Consider the following 19176-nt stretch of genomic DNA (forward strand, 5'->3'; position numbering starts at 1 on the left):
AAAAATACCTCTGCTACAGTGACATTCATTGCAGCACATAATCTGTACATTCATCAGTCTTCTTTCTGTTCCTACGAAGGTGTTAACATTATGGATATAGCTGTGCTGATATATATACCATGGCAACTTAGAAGGTCATTGTACAGAAGGCCTGGTTTGTGGCTTGTCAAACAGACAAGCAATACTTCTGCAAACTCCATTCAGAGAGATGCGGCAGCCTCAGTACCAGTGACCAGTAATGCTGGGAGGCCTGGAGTTTACTGGACACCTCCTTGGAGGTATCTAATCACAATCAGGTGGATGGCTGACGACCTCTCTGCAAACAGCTGAGTGTCACTAATGTTGATGGAAATTTTTCAGTAAGCTTACAAGTAGTAAACAGAAGCAAAGCGTACTGTTGCTGTTTGTGAGCTGTGGCAAAGAGCTGGACCCTCTGGAGAATGTTAATGCTTGGTTAGGAGATAAGCACATGGACAAAGACAGGCGATAGTGTTACCCTGGCCATATTCAGTTACATTACGCAAGACAGGCCTGATTCACACTGCAACAAGAAGGGCATAGCAACAGAAGTGACAGCAAAGCAGACACAGAAGAAGCAGCACATTCACAGGCCCAGAAGAGACTGCTCCCTGCTGACGCCAGCCTGTCTGGGCTCACCTCCCTAACAAAGCAGGAACCTCTTCACCTCCTGCACTGGAAAAAACTACCCTGGAGTCAGCAGAGAGAGACAAGGGACAATGTGGCCATTGGTGTCTCTGTTCCTGGCTATGCAGCTGGCTTGCCAGTGTGTGAGGAGCCACAGCCCAAAGGGGAGCCAGCTACAGAGGAAGGCAAAGAGCATTTGCACTCTGCTGCCTGTGCAGGGCAGCAGGAAGGATCTGACCACGGGGGCTGCCTGAGGTGTAAGCACCAAATCTGCTTGCTCCTTTGCTTCACCCATGTCTATGCTGTGGCTCCTAGAGTCCTGGCCAAAGAAGTAGGGGGGGCCCATTTTTCCACCAGCCAGGTTTTGTGTCATTTTGCAGACCCACTTCTGATCTGTGAAGGCATCAAACATCTCACACACCTTACACAGGCCTCCCTGTATTTTCACTGTTAACAATTCCAGGAGCCCCAGTTCCTTTCCCTCAGCCCTGTAGTACCAGCAGTCATAAAGCCATGGCCCTGCACTTACAGAACAGCAAATGCTGTAAACTCTACCACTTTAACCCATTTGTTGTCCATGCTTCAGGAGGGAAGTCGTCATCCTGAGACAACAGGCAGGAGCAGTTACACTTGACCAACCTTTGCTTAAAATGGTGCATCACCTGTAAAGGTGGGCAGCACATTCACAGCTTTACTGGGGCAGAGGTAGTAGTGCGGGTGTCCTGTCCCATCCCTTCCTGGCTAAATGAATTCCTTTCCCATGCAGGCATTTCTCACTGGACACCGCAGACATGCTGCTGCCTTCTGAGTTCAGTGTGGCAGTAGTTTAACAGAGCACCACGTCCTCACAACAAAATTTGAGAGCAGGGAGAAAAGAAATGCTGAGCTGAAATTCCAAAGGGAATCTGGTGAGATAGAATACGAATAGCTGAGCTGGAATCTGATATATCAGGAAACTGGCTGCCAGGGTCTTTAATGGCCATGAATGATCAGAGCCTAAGAGGAACATCTGGGTATCTGGCAGGTTCAAGTTTTAAAAGTCATTCTTCCAGCAACTTGCTGCTCAGGAGTGCTGTTTACGAGGAAGCTTGCCAGTGTTTTGTAGGAATTAGTCAACCAAAACTACAACATCCAACACCACTGAGCCCCTATAGCCTGCAGAAACACTTCTGGCTCCCTGGGAACTCTACACTTAGAAGTCACAACCCCAATTCCCATCAGCAGCACGGCTCCCTGTGAGGACAGCCTGTTTTGTGCCAGACTGAGGTCGCTGAGCAATGACAGACTGAGGGGCTAGAGCTGGAGGAAAACACGGTGTGTTTAAAAAACAATCCTGAGCAATGTGGTCTGCTGGGAGAAGAGATCAAGGACTGCTGAAAGAGAGGAACTTCCATGAAGGGGAAACCTTTCAAAGCGATTACCTTTAGGACACAACCAGAGCACCTACAGCTCTGGATCCTCATGGCACAATCTGTGTGATGACTCTTTGCTTACAGGTCTCAGTATTTCTTTAATTTTAGGCCTGTTCTACACTCTTTTGTTTTCCACAGAATAAGCAGGCAGGTCAAGAATGATGTACTTTAAGCCAGACTAGTAGGAGTGGTTCCAAATGTACTGTGGGACAAGTTTACTAGCATCACGGTGCCTTATACTGATACAGCTTGTTTCCATAACAGTCGTACCCCTATGCTCAATATTCCTCTATGCCAGTCCCCACAGTGGGAGGGTTGTACTCCTTCAAATATACTGGAGTGGGTAAAATGGCCCATTAGGGTAGGTAAATGAGGCCTTAAACTGCAGAAAGAAAATGACTCCTCATTAACCACATCTCAAAGCAAGCTAAAATGGAGCTACAGATCTGTGCTTGAACATAGTCAAGAGGGATGTTATCTCAGACGCATGCCAGGCACTACGAGCATTTGCAAAAGGGAGTTAAAATTACTTTGAAGCGGTTTCTCAGACTAGCTTGTTTTTAACATCCACACTGGCAGTACTATAAGAGTTTCTCTGGGATTAGTGTCTGGACTGCAATGCCTCTGCTCAGATCCACCCTTGAATACTTGGACACGTTCCTGGAGCTCTTCAAAAGCAGTGTTGGGTTCTGCAGTAGTTTACAGAAGCACCTAAAGAAACAGTATGGTGTCTTATAGGATGTTCTGGGTCTGACATACATGTGAGGGTACCTGGTTGAACCCTCACTGGAGAAGACTAGAGAGAGAAGTAAAGACACAGAGAAGTCCTGGCAAATTCTTGTGGTAGGGGCATAGTCCATGGGCACAATGTTATGCCTGACTTACCTCGCTAACATTTCACAGTATTAAGGAGCTGTTTGTAGTGAAAGGGCGTATTTCAAGCTTGTGAACTCCCACATTTGTCTCAGCGGTGATCTTATCTGGCCACAGAGTTGTTATTCAGGGTTTGCTACTGCACACCACTTACGAAAAGCTGCAAATTAAGGCCTCTGAACATCACTGCCCTCCCCTGGACAACACTGTAACTGCTGGGCCACGACAAGAAACCTTCAGATCCAGTTTAAAGGAAGGGAATAGTGGGATAAGAAACGGAGATGATAGGTCAAACTTCTCATCGGACAGAACCTGCCTGTTCTTGGCTTATTTCCAAGGAGACCTTCACCTAACAGAAGAGATTTTCTCAGAACTCTGATTGCACCAGTCTTGATTGTCACAGTCAGCCTTGCCTGGGACACCCATCCATACCTGGAGCTCCATTTCAGTGCAGGCCTGGGCACCCAGCACTGGGCCCTGAACATACACTTTAGTCTTGTGTCCAGCCATGCCTCTGACCCCATCTTCTGCTGCTCCCAACCAGGGTCCCTGGGTAGACCTTGGACATGACTGTCGCCCTGCCTTCACTGGAACGGTCAGTGGACTCTGTTACCACCACTTCTGCTCTGCCCACCCTGTTTCAGACTGGTAGGGCTGTGCCCTGGTTGGCGAGGGCACTGCCTGTGCGGGGGTCACCCCTGGCTCCTGGCTCATATCTCATCATGGAGCAGCCCTACTCTTGCGGCTCCCTGACATTTTATAAAACATGATAATCTACACAGCGTCATACGCCTGCTGAGGGTAGGAGGGATCTGCTGCACCAGAGGCTTGGGGGAGTTAGGAATCACACAGGAGATCTATGCAGGATTGCTCTGTCTTCCACAACACATGCTGCATCCATTTTTCCTCCTCCTTTCTATCAGCAACACTACAAGAACGTGTTGGGGGGCGGGGAAGGGGGGGTTTAAGCTCAAAAGGAAAGCTACTCTCCTTTTGGTAGAAGGGAAGGCAATTAGTATTTCCCATGCAAGGTTGCTGCATTTGACATGGGGATATTTGCCTTCCCTGCAGGGTTTATCAGTTCAGCACAATACCCAAGGGAGTGAGCCATGTGTTTCCAGCAGCTTTCCGTTCTCAGCAGAGCTCAAATTTCTCTGATGACGAGCTGCCAGGTAAGGGTCTTGGGGAGATGCTGCTGCCCGCACACATGCCACTCTGCAGCTGACTCACTAGCATTTCTCTTTTTAATAAAACGCCCTGTAGGGAAGCTAATGCTGAAGCCCCTGAGATTGGAGCCGAGCAATTAATACTGAAAACATCCTTCCCTGCTATTTCAGAGCCAGTTTGGAAAGAAGTCATACAGAGACATTCCTTCTACAATTGCTGAAGATGAAACATGGTGCACGTAGAAAACACTAAGATGAACTGGACCCAGGGATTTAACAAGCCCCTGATATGATTTTGGCAACACCAGACCCTTCACAGATCCCCTGGAAGAGGATCAAACCTTTAGGAAGCAGATGGGACGTGATGAATCTTCTTTCCCTGTTGCGTTGGAATCAGAGCTGGTTTTATGGACTGCCAAGTGGCTACGTGGGAAACTCCAGAGCAGTGGAAGAGCAGCACCAGCATACTCAAGGAGAAAGCCTCCAAAGCATCTGGCACCTCACTTTCAGCTCCCCTTGGCTGTAGCAGCTTCAGAAGATTCCTTTTTTTCCTACAGTGGTTCCATCCCAGCTTTTTGGTTCCTGTGTTCAATCAGGGTGGTCGTGCACCAAGTATATTTTTCTCCTCAAAGCTGTGACCAGGTCAGTATAGAATGTTCCCAAATCCAACTTACCAACTCTCTGTCACAGACAGATGCCATCCTGGCCTTCCACCTCTGAACCCCATCCATCAAAGCTTTCGAACAGAGCCATTCTGGAAACTGCCATCATGATCTTGGCACCAAAGTCTGAGAAAGCCCAGACCACTGGTTTCTTGTTTCCTGACTCAGTGGCCTCTCCTGTTACTCCACTATAGACTATACGTAAATTGTTGCACTAATCATGACATCCACATCCATCACTGGTCCCAGTGACACATCTGGAAATGTCAGGAGATCAGAGGACAGAATCTTATTGTGAGAAGAAACTGTCTGGTTCCAGAAGAACTAGTTATTCTCTTTGTTAAATGTTCTAAAATGAAGCTATTTTGGCGCTGGCATATTCCTGTACAGCTTCTAGAGCGGAATTCACCTGAACTGTAGGTGGGGCATATAACCATCTCTCTAGTTCTTCATCCCAGTTTCCTGAGGCTCCATTTCTGAGACAGTCACTGAGATAATGTTTTTTTTTCACTTTTATTACGTGGAAAAAGTGAAGGTGATTTAACTGCAGAGGAGAACGAGAAAAAATCACACAAGGAAAGTTTAATTCCCAGCTTCAGAGACTCTCAAGGCTGGGAAGACAAATACTGCAGCATGAGTCCTTGCCTGGTAAAGCTCTGCTCTGGATAGAAACTTTCTACCCCGCCCCTCCTGGAGACTCCGCTGAGCCCTTCTGCCTGTGGGACGCACCCTTACCCCCTCTCCTCAGTCCTGCTCCTAAAAAAGGTGCCTAGGCTAAATCTTTTCTTCTTCCGTCCTGTCTCCTGCCACCTTTCAAGATCCTATCCCTTCACTGCACAGTTACCTTGATGGTCATTTATAGGCTCTAATCATAGTCTGGCCCTGGTAACTTTTTTTCTAGACTATATAAATTCAGCTTTGTTTCCCTCTTTATGTTTGCAGCTCTTCGTTCCACTGGGTTACACAAGTGGTTTTCTGAGTGAAAAGTGTCCAAGACTCAATTTGCATTAGCCTGTGCCATGCATTTGTGCAACCTGCTCAGTACAACCCCAGGTCTCTCGGACTGTTTAGATAGATACCCACCATTACAGTATTTACTTATCCTGAGAAGCATCTGGGGAGACAGAACTCTCTGAGCCTCCCACCTGACTGCCTGGGATCACACAGAACAGGGTTAGGAACTGAACCCAGGTGTCCCACTTTCAGTCAGTGCTCTAGCCACTGGATTATTCTTCCTCTCACCATGTGTGTCTGCCACTGCTAGTTACGGCCTTCTGTGAAGGTTTTCCATGCACCAGTTAGCAGCAGACCTGGTTGTTTCGACTCTTCAGGTCACTTTTCAGCTCGTGTTGCAGCTCTCATCACACTTGCAACTCTGCAACCCTAGATTTTACCTCTTCCCCCAGGGCTGGATGGGAAAAGCAAACAGAACTTGTTGCCATCAGACAGCAGCTCCACCCAAATGTTAGGATAAAGGAAACATGGTTCAAATCTGCTGCTCTGAAGCTGTCCTGCAAGGGCACCGTGACCAAGTCACTTCATCCGATGGGGATGATTTCTGTCTGCACCTCTGAGCTCTCCAGGATGAGGAGCTGTATGCCCTGTTGAACCTGAATAGCACAAGCACAACGGGGCTCTGATCTTTCATTGTTCTTGCCATATAAATAATGAAAAGGCAGCACAGTGGAAGATAAGGCAGCTGCTGCATGGGTTGTTCTTCTACTGTAGATAAATATAGGGTTCTAGTCTCCAGAACTGTCAGTCTGGCACCCTTCAACAGCAGGAAGTGAATGATTATTGCAGAGGGAAGAAATGAATAAATAAACACCAAACAGACGACTTTTTCATGGATGCTCACTCTTCTCAGGCATGGGCAGCATGTGCCCACAGCTCTGCACGTGGGAGGCATGGGAAGTTGGCAGTTCTTTTATACATTTTACATTTGTTCTGTTCTGCCCGAGTGCCTGATTATTTTTTTTTTTCAAGAAGAAATTGGCTGGGGGAATCTGGAGGTTAAGAGCTGCAATAAGAGGCAATTTTTTAAGCTTTGTCAGTTTTTGCTGCTTAATCAACTGGACATTGTCCCTTTGAATAAAAGATCCTGAATTCTCTGTGAAATGGTTGAAAGGTACCACGAACTACCCATGCATTTACCATATGGCATAAATCTCCCTCATAGCAAACAGCAGAGTAAGCAGCACAGCTTGGGCCATTATTGGGAAGTCTGGCTACTGATACCACGACAAACTGTGCCTTGGCAGAGTCTGTTTCAGCCCACTCTAATGGGATATTGTGCAGCTCCCCAGGGAGAAGGGTGGGTGATCACACTGACGCTTCAGGTGGATATGGAGCAGAAGGCTTAACAGTTTCCTTGGGACCAGTAATGGGAATTATGGATCAGACCCAGCTATGGCTCTAAGACCTCTCTGCCTCCTGCCTTTGGCTCAGTATGCTCAGACCTCAGCAGAAAACCGTTTCCATTCCTGCTCTTTGCTGTCTCCTGCCAGGAGGGGGAGCCTGGCCCCTGCCTTCTGCTGCAGGCAGCCCGCAGCAGGCTCTGCTGGGGCTGGTTCCTGCTCTGCAGCCCTGAGACTTGTCTTGTTGCAGAGATTGTCTCCAAGAAGCCTCCACGCCCACAGCGCCGGGGCTTTACAAATGCCTGCTGGATAGTGGAGGAAGGCCCTAAAAGGAGCTGGGGGGAAATGGGAAGCTGGGGGATGCCATGTTAGTGCTGGGAGGGCGATGCTGCAATCAATGGTGACGCCGTGACCAAGGGCCTAGGTTTAGGGCCATGAGGGAGCAAGCAAGGCAGGCACTTACCACCATGCGGTTGAGGGACACCCAACAATCGTCGGGGAAGTCCTGCAGCATAGGCACAAGGAACTGGAGGCAGCCATCCCAGTGACACAGCAGCAGCATCATCCCAATCAGGTTCACAATCCGCACCACAGCACTGGCCAGATCGTAGGTCATGTGGAAGATCTGCAGGGGCCAACAGGGAGCAGATTAGATGAGAGCTCCCCAGACAGCCAACCCAACATAATTAGATGCAGTATCAGGGTCAAGAACCTTTCTAAAGTAACAGAAAAGGCTGCATCAGCTCAGCTCAGGTCAGTCACAGTATGCAAGCAGAACCAGCTGAAAAACAGATTAAAAACCAAAATACAAAATCATAATCGTTCACCCCTCTTGCCCTTTGATTTTGCCTTCTAATTTACATTAAAAGCTCCATAACTCATTTTATAAAGTAAGTTGGTTGCAAATATTTCTGGAACATCAGTCACTCATCAGAAATAAACTCTATGATTACATCTTTTTAACTGCAATGCCCTTCTTTGATTTCTCTCTTGCTGAATATATGCTACACACTGACCCATGGTGGAAGCTGTCTTTGTCCTGGATGTCGGATGCAGCCTCTGCAAGTAGCAAATAAAAGAAAGAATGGCCTCAAACTCAGCAGAGACTTCTAGAAGAGGATGTGATTCAACTATTTTCTTGCATTTCTTGTATTCACTTCCAGTCTTACGTGAAGGAGGGCAAGGAAAAGGGAAATATGTATAGCAGTTCATAGCAAGGAAGCTCAGAAACCTGAAAGCAAGCAACAGCAGCCACACCTCTGCAGTTAGTTCTTGAACGCAAAGGGAGTCAGTCTGTGGTCATGTTGTCCATAGTACTAGTCATGAGCAGGACACACTGAGAAATATTATTAAAGCTGCATATGCAGTCAAGAATTACTTGATGGACACTATTTTTTTTTCTACAGGTGGGTGGTGTGTTGTGGAGGCATGGGGGCGCTTAGCTCTTTTATGCCCAGCTTTGTGATGACAGTTAGACACACAGGGCATGCCAGCAAAGGCTATCCTGGGCTACATATCCACCCAGGTTTGGTTTTCCCTACATTACAACATGCCACAGTGAGGAGAGATGGGCTCTGGAGAGCGTTGGCTGGCCCTGTGTGGCTCAGCACAGAGCCCACCTTCTGGCCTCGTTTGCCATTAACACAGCTCATGAAGAGAGGAGACCTTCAAACTGTCATTGGGCAGTGGTTTGGATCCAGTAAGGACCATTAGTCCTCACATTGTGCTGGCTTCCACCTCAAAAAGCCTACTGCATCACCCTGAAAACTGAGACACTGAACACATCTGGCATCCTCTCCCACGTGCCGCTGTGTCACCACGGCAATCTGTGACAGAGCCGGGATGGGTGGAGGCCTGACAGCCATACCCCAGCTCTGCCAACGTGTCCTGCCCTAGAGTTTCATCTGGAGAAACGTTAATCACTGCTCCCCACACACAGTCTTGCTGTTTCTGGTGGAGGACGAGTGAAATATTTGGACAGCCGTGTGTGAATGAAGCAGGGGGACTCCCTGCTGTCAGCTGCCATAGCTGGGCCTTCTCAGGAGGCCTCCCCACGGTTTGAAGGCACATACAGCCTGGCTGTTTTGCAGCCCAGCTTGCAATGTGGTGACACAATGTCCTAGTTGGATTTAATGGAAGGGAACAAAAAATAGAGGAATGTGAGGAGCAAAGAAGACTACTGTGAATCAGATGAGGCAGCGTGTCCCAGCTCTATTCCTGCATTTCCACCCTGACCTGTAGGATGGTACCACCCTTCCAGGGTGCATTTCAATCAGCCCTGTCCTAATCCAGCTACATCAGCTTGAAGCTTCCCACAGAGCTTGTTTATCCCACCCTGTAGCCCCTCCTGGTCTCTCAGTCCCGGAGTCCCCAACAGCCCTGCCATAGCCCCTCCACTCTGCTGTGTCACCATCCAAGTCCCCCTGTGCAGCTCTGCTCTCGTACCTCAGCCCTGTGCTGCTGCTCCAGCCCTGTGTGGTCGCACCTTGTTTTCTGAGCTGCCACCGTACCTCTCGTTACACTGTGACTCCCAGTGCTGTTGTAAAACTGACCTCCAAGTGAGCCACGCAGCGCACACAGTGACACATATCCAAGCTCACCATTTCCTTAGGGATGCAGCAGGATTAACTGTCAGTTCTTCAGATGTAAAATAAACCTGTAAACACAACTTTCTTACAGGTCACCAGGCAGTGGGACAAAAGGCACAGAGACCCTGCTATGGGCTTATATAAGATAGCACAGTAATTTTCGGTTTGATAGTGCAGTAACTGAAACTGCAGGGAGAGGCACACCTAGAGCTTCCTGAGTGCTGAACACCCCCAGAGCACTGCCAGGGCTCCACGGAGCCTCGGTGTCAGAAGACAGGCATGCAGCGGGTGACTCAGCCGCCTGGGCATCACCTCTGGAGGGGCAGGTGGTTACCGAGGGAGATGCCTGTCAGGGAAGTATCTGGAGCAGGGGACAGGCCATAGGCATGCTATGTGACTGTACGGCTAAGTCCATATAACTCCTTGCTGCTCTGACAGACATTCAATTTGAATGCCTGTTTCCACACCAGATATTAACACTTCCCCACTTAATCACGATGCCACGAGGTCATACGCGTTGAGAGATGCCGACATGCTGAATCCAGACTGGGAGGGAGCCACAGAAGAATGCTGGAAACCAGAAGGATGAACGATTTGGATAACTGCTTCTAAATTCCATTATTTCCGCTGCATCCATGATGCAGCTGGAGTCCACAGTGTCACTTAGTGTGAGAAAGGCCATTCTAGTGATATTTCTGGGCTGAAAAGAAGAAAATATCCAAAATCCACCATGAAAGGCTGTTCTAGGAAATCCAACTCTCAATGCTGACTCAATAGGTCAGTATGAAAGCTGAGCACATAATTCATAAAGAATAATTCCTACTGGTTTCACCTTTTTTTTTTTTTTTCCATTGCAGAAATGATCATTCTCATTTAGATAACCCAAAGCGAATCCGGTCTATTTGAGTGACAGCCACAGGCTATGCTTTTAATGAAGCCAGAGCAGCAGTTTGCAGAAGGATCTCTGAATGAATCTTTTGTATCACCAGGGTTTTACGGTGCTAATGAATTTTCCTCTCTCACCTATGTGTGTTTTTCAAAGAGCTCCAGCAATCCTGTAACCCAGGGAACTCCAGCCAGGGACAGGAAGGAACCCTGTCAGATTTAGGAAGTGCCTTTCTTCCTTTAATATATTAAAAGCAGAGAGTGAAGAGCCTGAGGGAATGGATGGTTTAAGGGAAAGGTAAATGGATATGGAGTTTCTTACGTGATGATTGGGATCTCTTCTAGTCAGGCTAGGGCAGAAAGCCTTTATTCTTTGGTGCACCTCTGAAAAACAGGAATAAATGAGTGTGTTTGCTTCTGCCATTAGGCCCCGCTGCCTCCTCTCATGCACTAATAACTCACACATTTGCTGATGGCCAAGAAATGGCAGCTCTGTGCAGAGCGTGTGTACATCTTGGCTCACAGGTTCTCCTTCACCGCTGGACACCGCTCATCATGTAACCCACCTGTAAGCGTGGGACCCAGTGTTGAAGCACAAAGGGGAGGAGAGTCCTGTCTCTGTATTAACACTGGGTTGCCTCTGCCCTTGTAGTGCACGGATGTTCTCAGCGCAGAGCTCAGAGAGGCCAGGAGCTCAGTGGCCATTCAGGATTGCCCTCTAAAGCCCAGCACTGACTAGAGGGAAGGATCACAACTGAGCTGACACAAACTTCCCACACAGGTAGAGACAATATCTGCTTTCTGCAAGGGTGGATTCAGCTCACCTACTTTTGGACCTTGAGATTCAGACTATCTCATTAGAGTCACTGGATGGAAGCACACACCCAGAGGGTGACACATCTGGTTTGTGGCACTTGTTTACCTGAGCGGAGATGCACTGCGTCAGGAATTTCTCTTTCCCTCTGCTGCCCATAAAATAAGCCTAGATAATGAACTCCGACTGTAAATGTCTGAACTGCAGGTGAGACAAATCCCATTTCAAATGTCAGTCTCAGGAGTTAGCAGCTCATGCCCACTCCTTTGAATACATTTGCATTCACATGCAAGAGAAAAGTAAGAAACACGCACTGTGCGGCACACAGGAATAACTGAAGGGGTGTGAACGAACACCTTTCACTGCGAAGATACTCCTACTGTAAATAGGTGCCCGTGTTGCAGGGAATACTAACTCCACTGGCGTGCTAGAGAGTGCCTAAACCAGTGCTGCAGTGCCCTAAAGCAGTCTATAGCTCGCCAGGGAGAGGTGGGGAAGAAACATTCTAGAATAGCTGGTCCACGAGCAGAGGAACGTGAGTGGTAATTGGAACTTCTTTGGTTTTCATCATTAACACTCAGGGCTTTCTTGTCCTGCTGTAACACAACCCAGGCTGGGTCCCAGAGCATCACACCTCCTTTTGCCCCTGAAACTGCTTGTGCTTTCTGGCTTTCTGCTGCCTGTGATTTGGAAAAAGGGAGTGAGGAGAAGGACACAGCACAGATTCACACTTAGAAGCACCTCTTTCCAAGGGTATTCTCTGATAGAGCTAACATCCCTGTTTCTTGATTGTCCAAAACAAGTTGTGGCTTCAGATTCCCTGTTACAAAGTCGGCTCTGTCCTAGCCAAAGGATACCTTGCAATTCTTTCTGAAAGGACTGCTTGGGAAAGTGGGAAGACCAAAACTTTCCTCAACAGAGTCATCTTTATATATAAGTTATATAAGAGCTCCATCTTGGAAATCCCACTTATACAGAACAAGCTATCAGGATTCTATCAGTATGAATCTGAAATCTTGTCAGCCCCAAATAACTCTGTACAGTACTCCTCAATTGGCTCTGCACTGCAGCAGGATTCCTCTAACCTGATCACTTGAGCTGGAAAAAATCAAGGACACCCTGGAGAAGTGGGGGCCTGGCTCTGGCAGTGAAACAAGGGCTTTGACTGAAATCAAAGTTGTATGTTTAATTAGACATGTTGTTTTGTGTTGGCACACAGCTTGGTATGGCTGTCCAAACCAACAGGTCACCAGAACTTCTCAGATCCTTGAGAGCGATGTTGCAATAGTGCGTCTGTCTGTCTAGGGCCGTGGAGGCTGGACTGTCTGAGACTGCGTGCCCACAGCGAGGACACTGCAGGAGCGCTGTGCAGCGCGGCAGCTTGGTCCAGCACAATCTGAACCGGCCCTGCCAGGCCCAGGCCAGCTCCAGCAAAGCCTCTGTCTCTGTGCTCAGCTCCCCAGTGTGCCAAGCTCTGCCAGGCCCAGGCCAGCTCCAGCAAAGCCTCTGTCTCTGTGCTCACCCCCCAGCGTGCCAAGCTCTGCAGGCTGGGGTGTGGTTTGCACATCCCTGCTGGCTCTGGAAGTACCGGAGGTGCTATGCCTGGAACAAACAGGTTTTCCAGGAGGTCTGGGGACCACAACACAGAGGCATACCAATGCTTCTGTTCGGAGCCATAACGGCTGAGCTGGAGCTAAACACCCTGCTGGAGAGAGCTAACAGCATCCACACTCGCCCAGCTGAACGCTGGCTCTACACAGAACTGACTTCCATCCACAGGGTTTATGAACAGACTCTGCACCACAGGAAAGCAGTGAAACTGCTTGTTGCCCTTCACTACCTCTACTAGGAACATAGCAGTATTTCTGTAGCACTGCATCCAAACTAAGAAAGCCTGCTGGTCTGGAGCTGGTGCTGGTGTCTGTATCCACACTATGGTTAATATGCAACTGTGATAAATCCCCTGTGGATAATGAAGTAGCTGTGACACTGCCCCAGCTTAACAGAAAGCAAAGAATTTACTCTTAATTTATGGCTTAAAAAAATCAAAGACCTTAAAAGAAAATAAAAATCTCAAAAGGGAATCAAAAGAGTATCATATGTCATTCTGAGTGCTCTAGGGTTAGAGTTAAAGTTGTTCTGCTGTGAGGAAATACGTGTTTACTTACATTTATGAAGAGTATTTGTGGAGTATGGGGAAGAAAGTTGACATGTCTTTCACTCTTCCTTTCTTTACTTGGCTTTTACAGATAAGAGAAGCAAAGATACATTTTCTTCATAGAGGCATTAGCTGACTTTTCAAACCTGTTTATCTCTCGATATACTGGGGATAGGTGGTTGCTGTGAAGAGCTTTTCTGAGCCTAAAATACTGTAAGACAGATTACTGTAGGGTGGCTGTACTAAGTCCCTGCATCGTCAGCTACAGTGGCTCTGTATCTAATCACTCACTGGGCCTCATCCTGTTTAGTTACAAAAACTGACTGGACAACAGTTTAAGGTCTTACTCATTCTGGCCAATGTGCAAACTAAAGGCAGCTCATTGAAAAAACAATGGTTTTGCTCATTTAGGGATCACTACCACAAACCAGTGCCAATTCTTGTGGCAAGAGGCAAAATGTCACCTTCTCCACACTCAGCAAGAGTCCTGACTGACACAAGCCATGTAAGAGGGGAAGGGCTTGGGAGCCTTGATTTGTAGATCCATCCCAGGAGGCTGAAGCCAGGGGAGAGACAAACAACACGCAGAACTGGAAGGATGGGCTTCCCCCAGGAGGCAAAATCCTCTCCAGTCACATAGAGCATTATGCACATTAGAGAACCGAAGCATGGAAGCCATGAGCATACACAAGGCGCACACAGAGCCAAAACTCCAGAGCAACTCAGACACTGTGAGGACGCACAAAAAATCTGAGTAGAGAGAGAAAGGGCAGCTCCCTAAGAAATTCAGCCTGTTGAGTAAACCCACATCACTGGGAAACACAATGTTTCAGCAAAGCAATCTGAAAGAGCTCAGCTGCTTTTTTCCCTCTCCTGATGCTGCTAAGGGAAATGTATCATCAACCACTTTACTTGCTCCTTCCTCACCCTGCCCAACTTTCTATTTATTCTTCCAATGATGTCACATATAAGCTGTGCCAAAACATAAATTAATTTTACTCCAAAAGGTTTGCTGTCTCGAATAACTCACGAGGCCACACATTTGGTTCTTCTGGAAGAATGGACAAAATGCTGTTCTTGCTACTAAAATATACAAAGATATAATCTCCAAATTTCTGAGGCAACTGTTCCTCAGGCTGGCCTGCTGCAAAGGGGCTTAGTTAAGGAAGAAAAATTATGTAAAGGAACACAGTTGGGCTTATGTACAACTTCACAGTGTACTGGGAAGCAGGAGTCCCTCATGAAGAATCGGCTCTGGGTCAGACAGCTTTGGGCTGTGCTAATCACAGTGTGTTTGGCAGAATGGAGCAATGGTATGGGAGGGAGGGAGCTCTGGGATCCAGATTGTATTGGGACAACGCTGAAAGCACCAGCCAGCACAGAGCAGATGGACTGGAGACGGAAAATCATCTGTGGTGCACAGATACATCTGCAAGCAGTGTGCAGATTCAGGGATGCGCTCGACAGTTTGAGACGGTGTGGGATTTGGTTTTGCCTGCTTTTTGCTGTGCCAGCAAGGAAAACTATAACCAGAAGATTAAGTTTTAGATGAAGGCAAGAGTTTGGGGTTGATTCTCTTTTTATGCTTGCTTTGCACCAAACGACATAATCAATGTCAGCGGAGTTGCTGATGCTGCCTTGAGTCAGTGCGAGAGGAAAATCAGGGCCGTGATTCATTAGGTTTAACGCTCACGGGGGAACATATTGTGGAGTGTGCTTGTCTCAGGGCTGCCTGGAACAGCGAGTTTGAGGGAGTGCACTGAGTGCCAGGTGTTCAGAGAGATATCCAAGTAGATTTTACACTTAAAATATAATAATCCTTTGTGCTGCCGTGGCAGTTTTCATCTGAAGGTTCTCAAGGGGCTCGGCTGACAATCTGGTATGCTTCAGTATCTCCAGTGAATGTGTGATCTCCGTTATTCTAGATGAGGCACATAAAAGGGAAAAGTCACTTGCCAGAGGTTGCAGAGGAAGCTGAGAGCAAAGTTTTGAGCCAAATCTAGGGATGCCAGCTTCGATCTCCTGCTCTAACCACTGCCCATGTATTGTGGCTACTAACTAGAGCCAAAGGAGGTACCCTTCACATTCAGAAACAGCCACTTCTGTGCCAAGGAAAGCCAGAGTCTGTATGTGCATGCAGGGCAGGGAGAAGTGATCTCGCAGCAGCCTGGTGCTGTTAAAGCTCTCTAAGAACATGATGCAAGCCTGCAAGCTTCTACCTCCTCCCGAGATGATTTAACTTTTCCCAGGCAGCTTGCTTCTGGCTAATGGAAGTTCTTCTCCAGGTAGGAGCCGAGGGGCCACAGAGAGAGAACAGCAGAAAGCCCATGCAAAAATGAAAGAAAAGAAGAAACATTTTCTTGCCTTGTCCCTCAGAGACTAGTGTCTACTGGAAAATATTTACAGCAGAGAAAGGTGAAATATCAGGACTAATTAGCACTGAGAAAGCTGGCATAAATGGCAGATGTTTATAGACACATATATATAAACCCCAAAGATCCTGCCACCACTATGTGTTTTGCCTCTTGCACTCTGAGTTGAGGTTGTCGTGACAACAGCCCCCCTTCCCCTCCCCATGCCACCATTCCCAGCCTAGACTTTAATCTTCATCATTTTAAGAACTTTTGTCACCACGGCAACGTGACACAGGCTTTTAAAAATATTTTCTAGCACAACTCAAATGACTGTCTTTCCTTCATGGTTTTCTTTAAACCTCTATGAAAAAACATTTAGGGTTGGCTTCTGCTGCCACTGAACTGAGCTGTAAGACTCCCATGGGTGCTAGTTAGCAGGGACAGGAGCTGGCCAGTGCCTCCAGTGTGGAGGGATGATGGCATTTTCACCTCCCAGGGAACATGTCCCAGAGCAGCAATGCAAAGACTAGGGCCAGGGCTTTTTCAAGGACCCCTATGACTTTGGAGGAAGTGCCCCTTTGCTTTTCAATGGGGCTTATGTTCTCATACGCCTACAGCTCAAGTTTTCAACAGTATCTCTCGATATAGTTAAACGTCTTTGGAAAAAGAAAAAAAAAAATCAAGCCCCCAGAGCTGTAAGTAGGTTAGGTGTCTCATTCTCAGTGGGAATTAGATATCTTACCCGCTTAGGCATTTTTTTAATCTCTCGTGGCTCTTATCTACATCTTTGGGAATTGTAGTTCTTCTGAGAGGCTAGCAATGAATCACTTCTGGAAATAGGTCACAGGCTTTTTTGGAAGTTTAAGAATGACCACAGTCATCAGGCAAAAGGTCTGTCTAGCTCAGTAGCTATACATAGATATGCCTAGGGAAAGAAATATCTGGGAGGCTGAGGGGAAAGGAAGCATAAATACCTGAGAAGGAGACAAGAAACACCACTGGTTTGAAACAGGGGCATCAAGGCCTGGAAGTGGCATCAAGAGGAGCACTACATGGTCTGAGAGGCTGGTGCACATGGCTCTGCGCTGGACTGGCACTCAGCGAAGGTATTCATCACTGGAAAAGGCAGCTGAGCAGCAAGATGAGGTAATCGATGGATGACTCAGATGATATAGGTGAGTCGAGGCTGCAAACTATGTCAGAAGGACCTCATTTGTGGTCTGATCAAAAAATGCACTGAGCTAGCAGGCACAAAGTCAATTAAAACAGTTAGTAGGGACAAGTAATGAGACAAAATACTAATGGCAATATTGATCAGGTTATGCTATTACCCAGGTCAGTGACACCCTTTCCCTTGGAGGACGGATCTATTTTCAACGAGGAAATTAAAAACTTGTATAAATAGGTGTCCTGGGGAAGGGGATCCCAATCTCCTTTCCTCCCAGCAGCAACATCAGGTCCCAAGCTGGGACATGTCACATACTGTTTTGAAGCTGTTTGCCTTCCACTAAGTGATCTCTTTACCATAGTTTGAAGATCCCTGGTTAAGAGGTAGGAGTTAAAAAACAGTAATTATAGAACACCTCCTGGGACAGTTTGATCCAGGGAGGAAAGGGTGACAGTCAGGTAAGACACAAGTATCCCAGAAAGACATATATATTATGGGATAGGCTTAGTGCTCTTAACTGTCCTCTCTTACCTAGAGACAAGAGGACTTTTTATCAAAGTGAAGGACCAGCTGATTAGAGGAAATGCTCTTTTTTCCAAACAATGTGCAGTTTAGCTTGCAGAATGCATTGCCACAGGAATCCTTCAGGCCAGGAACTTGGCAGGATATTAAATACATGCCTAAATAAATAAATGACTGACTAATAATAACTTTTAAAAATTGGTTTATATTCTTCCTTTTCAGTGCTTAAAAAAAGCCTGAGGAATAAAACTACCTGTGAGCAGATTATTTCAGAGCTGTTGTTTTGGAATTCATCACATGCTCCCTCTGAAGCATTTCATCACTATTAAGAGCAGGAGAGTGGACTAAATGAATGTCTGGTCTGCCACAGTGTCTCCCCATCTCCATTTACATACGTGAAAGACCTGACCCAGAGAACTAGGGACTGCCAGCTGTCTTTGTATCCATAAACACACAACCAGAACACAGGAGAAAGAAAATCAGATCAAGAGAACTGACCCTTCAAATGAGATAGAAAATTGTCTTCTTGAAATTCAGATTGCCTGTAAAATAGCCCTAGTTCACATTCTAGAGAAAAGTGTGGCAAAAGAAATTAGCAGTGACCTTTGTCTTCATATTTCTTGCAGTCACAGTTGAAATTTTTATTTTAAAATTCAGAACAGATTTTTAAAAACCAAGATTGTCACTTAACGTACTTATGGATTCATATGATTACCACCTGAGATATAATATAAACTCATTAGGTGCTGCCCACTAAGTGCAAACTTGCTTAAGTACAGAATTCATGCAGTTTACTCTTGATCAATTAGTATTTCTTTAACGCATTTTGCATTTCAATCCAGAGAGTAAAGCACATGCATATTAACCCACTATCAAGCCCTATTCGGATGTCTGTAAGAGCACACTGAAAGAAGCTGAGCCAAAAAATGCACACCGAAAATGGAATGAACATGTGCCTCTTTGTCTTCCAAACACTTCTCTCTGCACAAACAGGACAACACTTGTGAGTTGTCCTCCAATGAGGTGGATGGTCATCCATGAGGTGGATGCCTCCACCTCATCCCAGATGGGCTCGAGCAGTTAGAAGCAGAAGAGTTTATAGGCTCTTTCCCTACAGAAATCTGGCCTACGGCTCCACAGCTAAACCTCCATGTGGGGGACCCTAGAGAAGCAGCACACAGAGATCAGGGCAGCACCCAGAATGAGTCCTACGGGCTCTTCAAACGAACTGCAGCTACACATTTTCACACTGATCTCTTCTTGGCTCTGCAGCTAGCATTTGTTTAAAGGATCAGGCTTTCTGTTGGCTGAAGTGATGGCAAATTTTTTCCTCCTGTTTTTAAACAGGGCAATAATGTAAATTTCTACATGCTGCATCTGCCCACTGGGACTGGTAGTGTGTTACATTTGATTATATTTACGTACAAAAGCATAACCTATTGCTGCTTATAGCACAGTGCAGCCTGCCAGGATGGTTCACGTTCTGCAGGGAGACTGAGTACTTTCCACCTAACTCAATCCTCTAGTTTAATTCGATTACAACCACGGCAACCAAGCACAACTTCCACCCTT

The 19176-nt window shown here is 46.9% G+C and overlaps 1 protein-coding gene across 3 annotated transcripts in view; it reads right to left on the reverse strand.

The window, feature by feature from the left end:
* Positions 1–19176, reverse strand: part of HCN4 (hyperpolarization activated cyclic nucleotide gated potassium channel 4) — a 106806-nt gene that overhangs the window by 36300 nt on the left and 51330 nt on the right. For all 3 annotated transcript variants that reach the window (XM_074880212.1, XM_074880211.1, XM_074880209.1), the window contains exon 3: positions 7579–7740. In XM_074880212.1, the coding sequence (XP_074736313.1) occupies positions 7579–7740 (162 nt within the window). The remainder of the gene's footprint in view (positions 1–7578; positions 7741–19176) is intronic.

Source organism: Strix uralensis, chromosome 11 (assembly GCF_047716275.1).
Source record: "Strix uralensis isolate ZFMK-TIS-50842 chromosome 11, bStrUra1, whole genome shotgun sequence".
NCBI lineage: Eukaryota > Metazoa > Chordata > Aves > Strigiformes > Strigidae > Strix > Strix uralensis.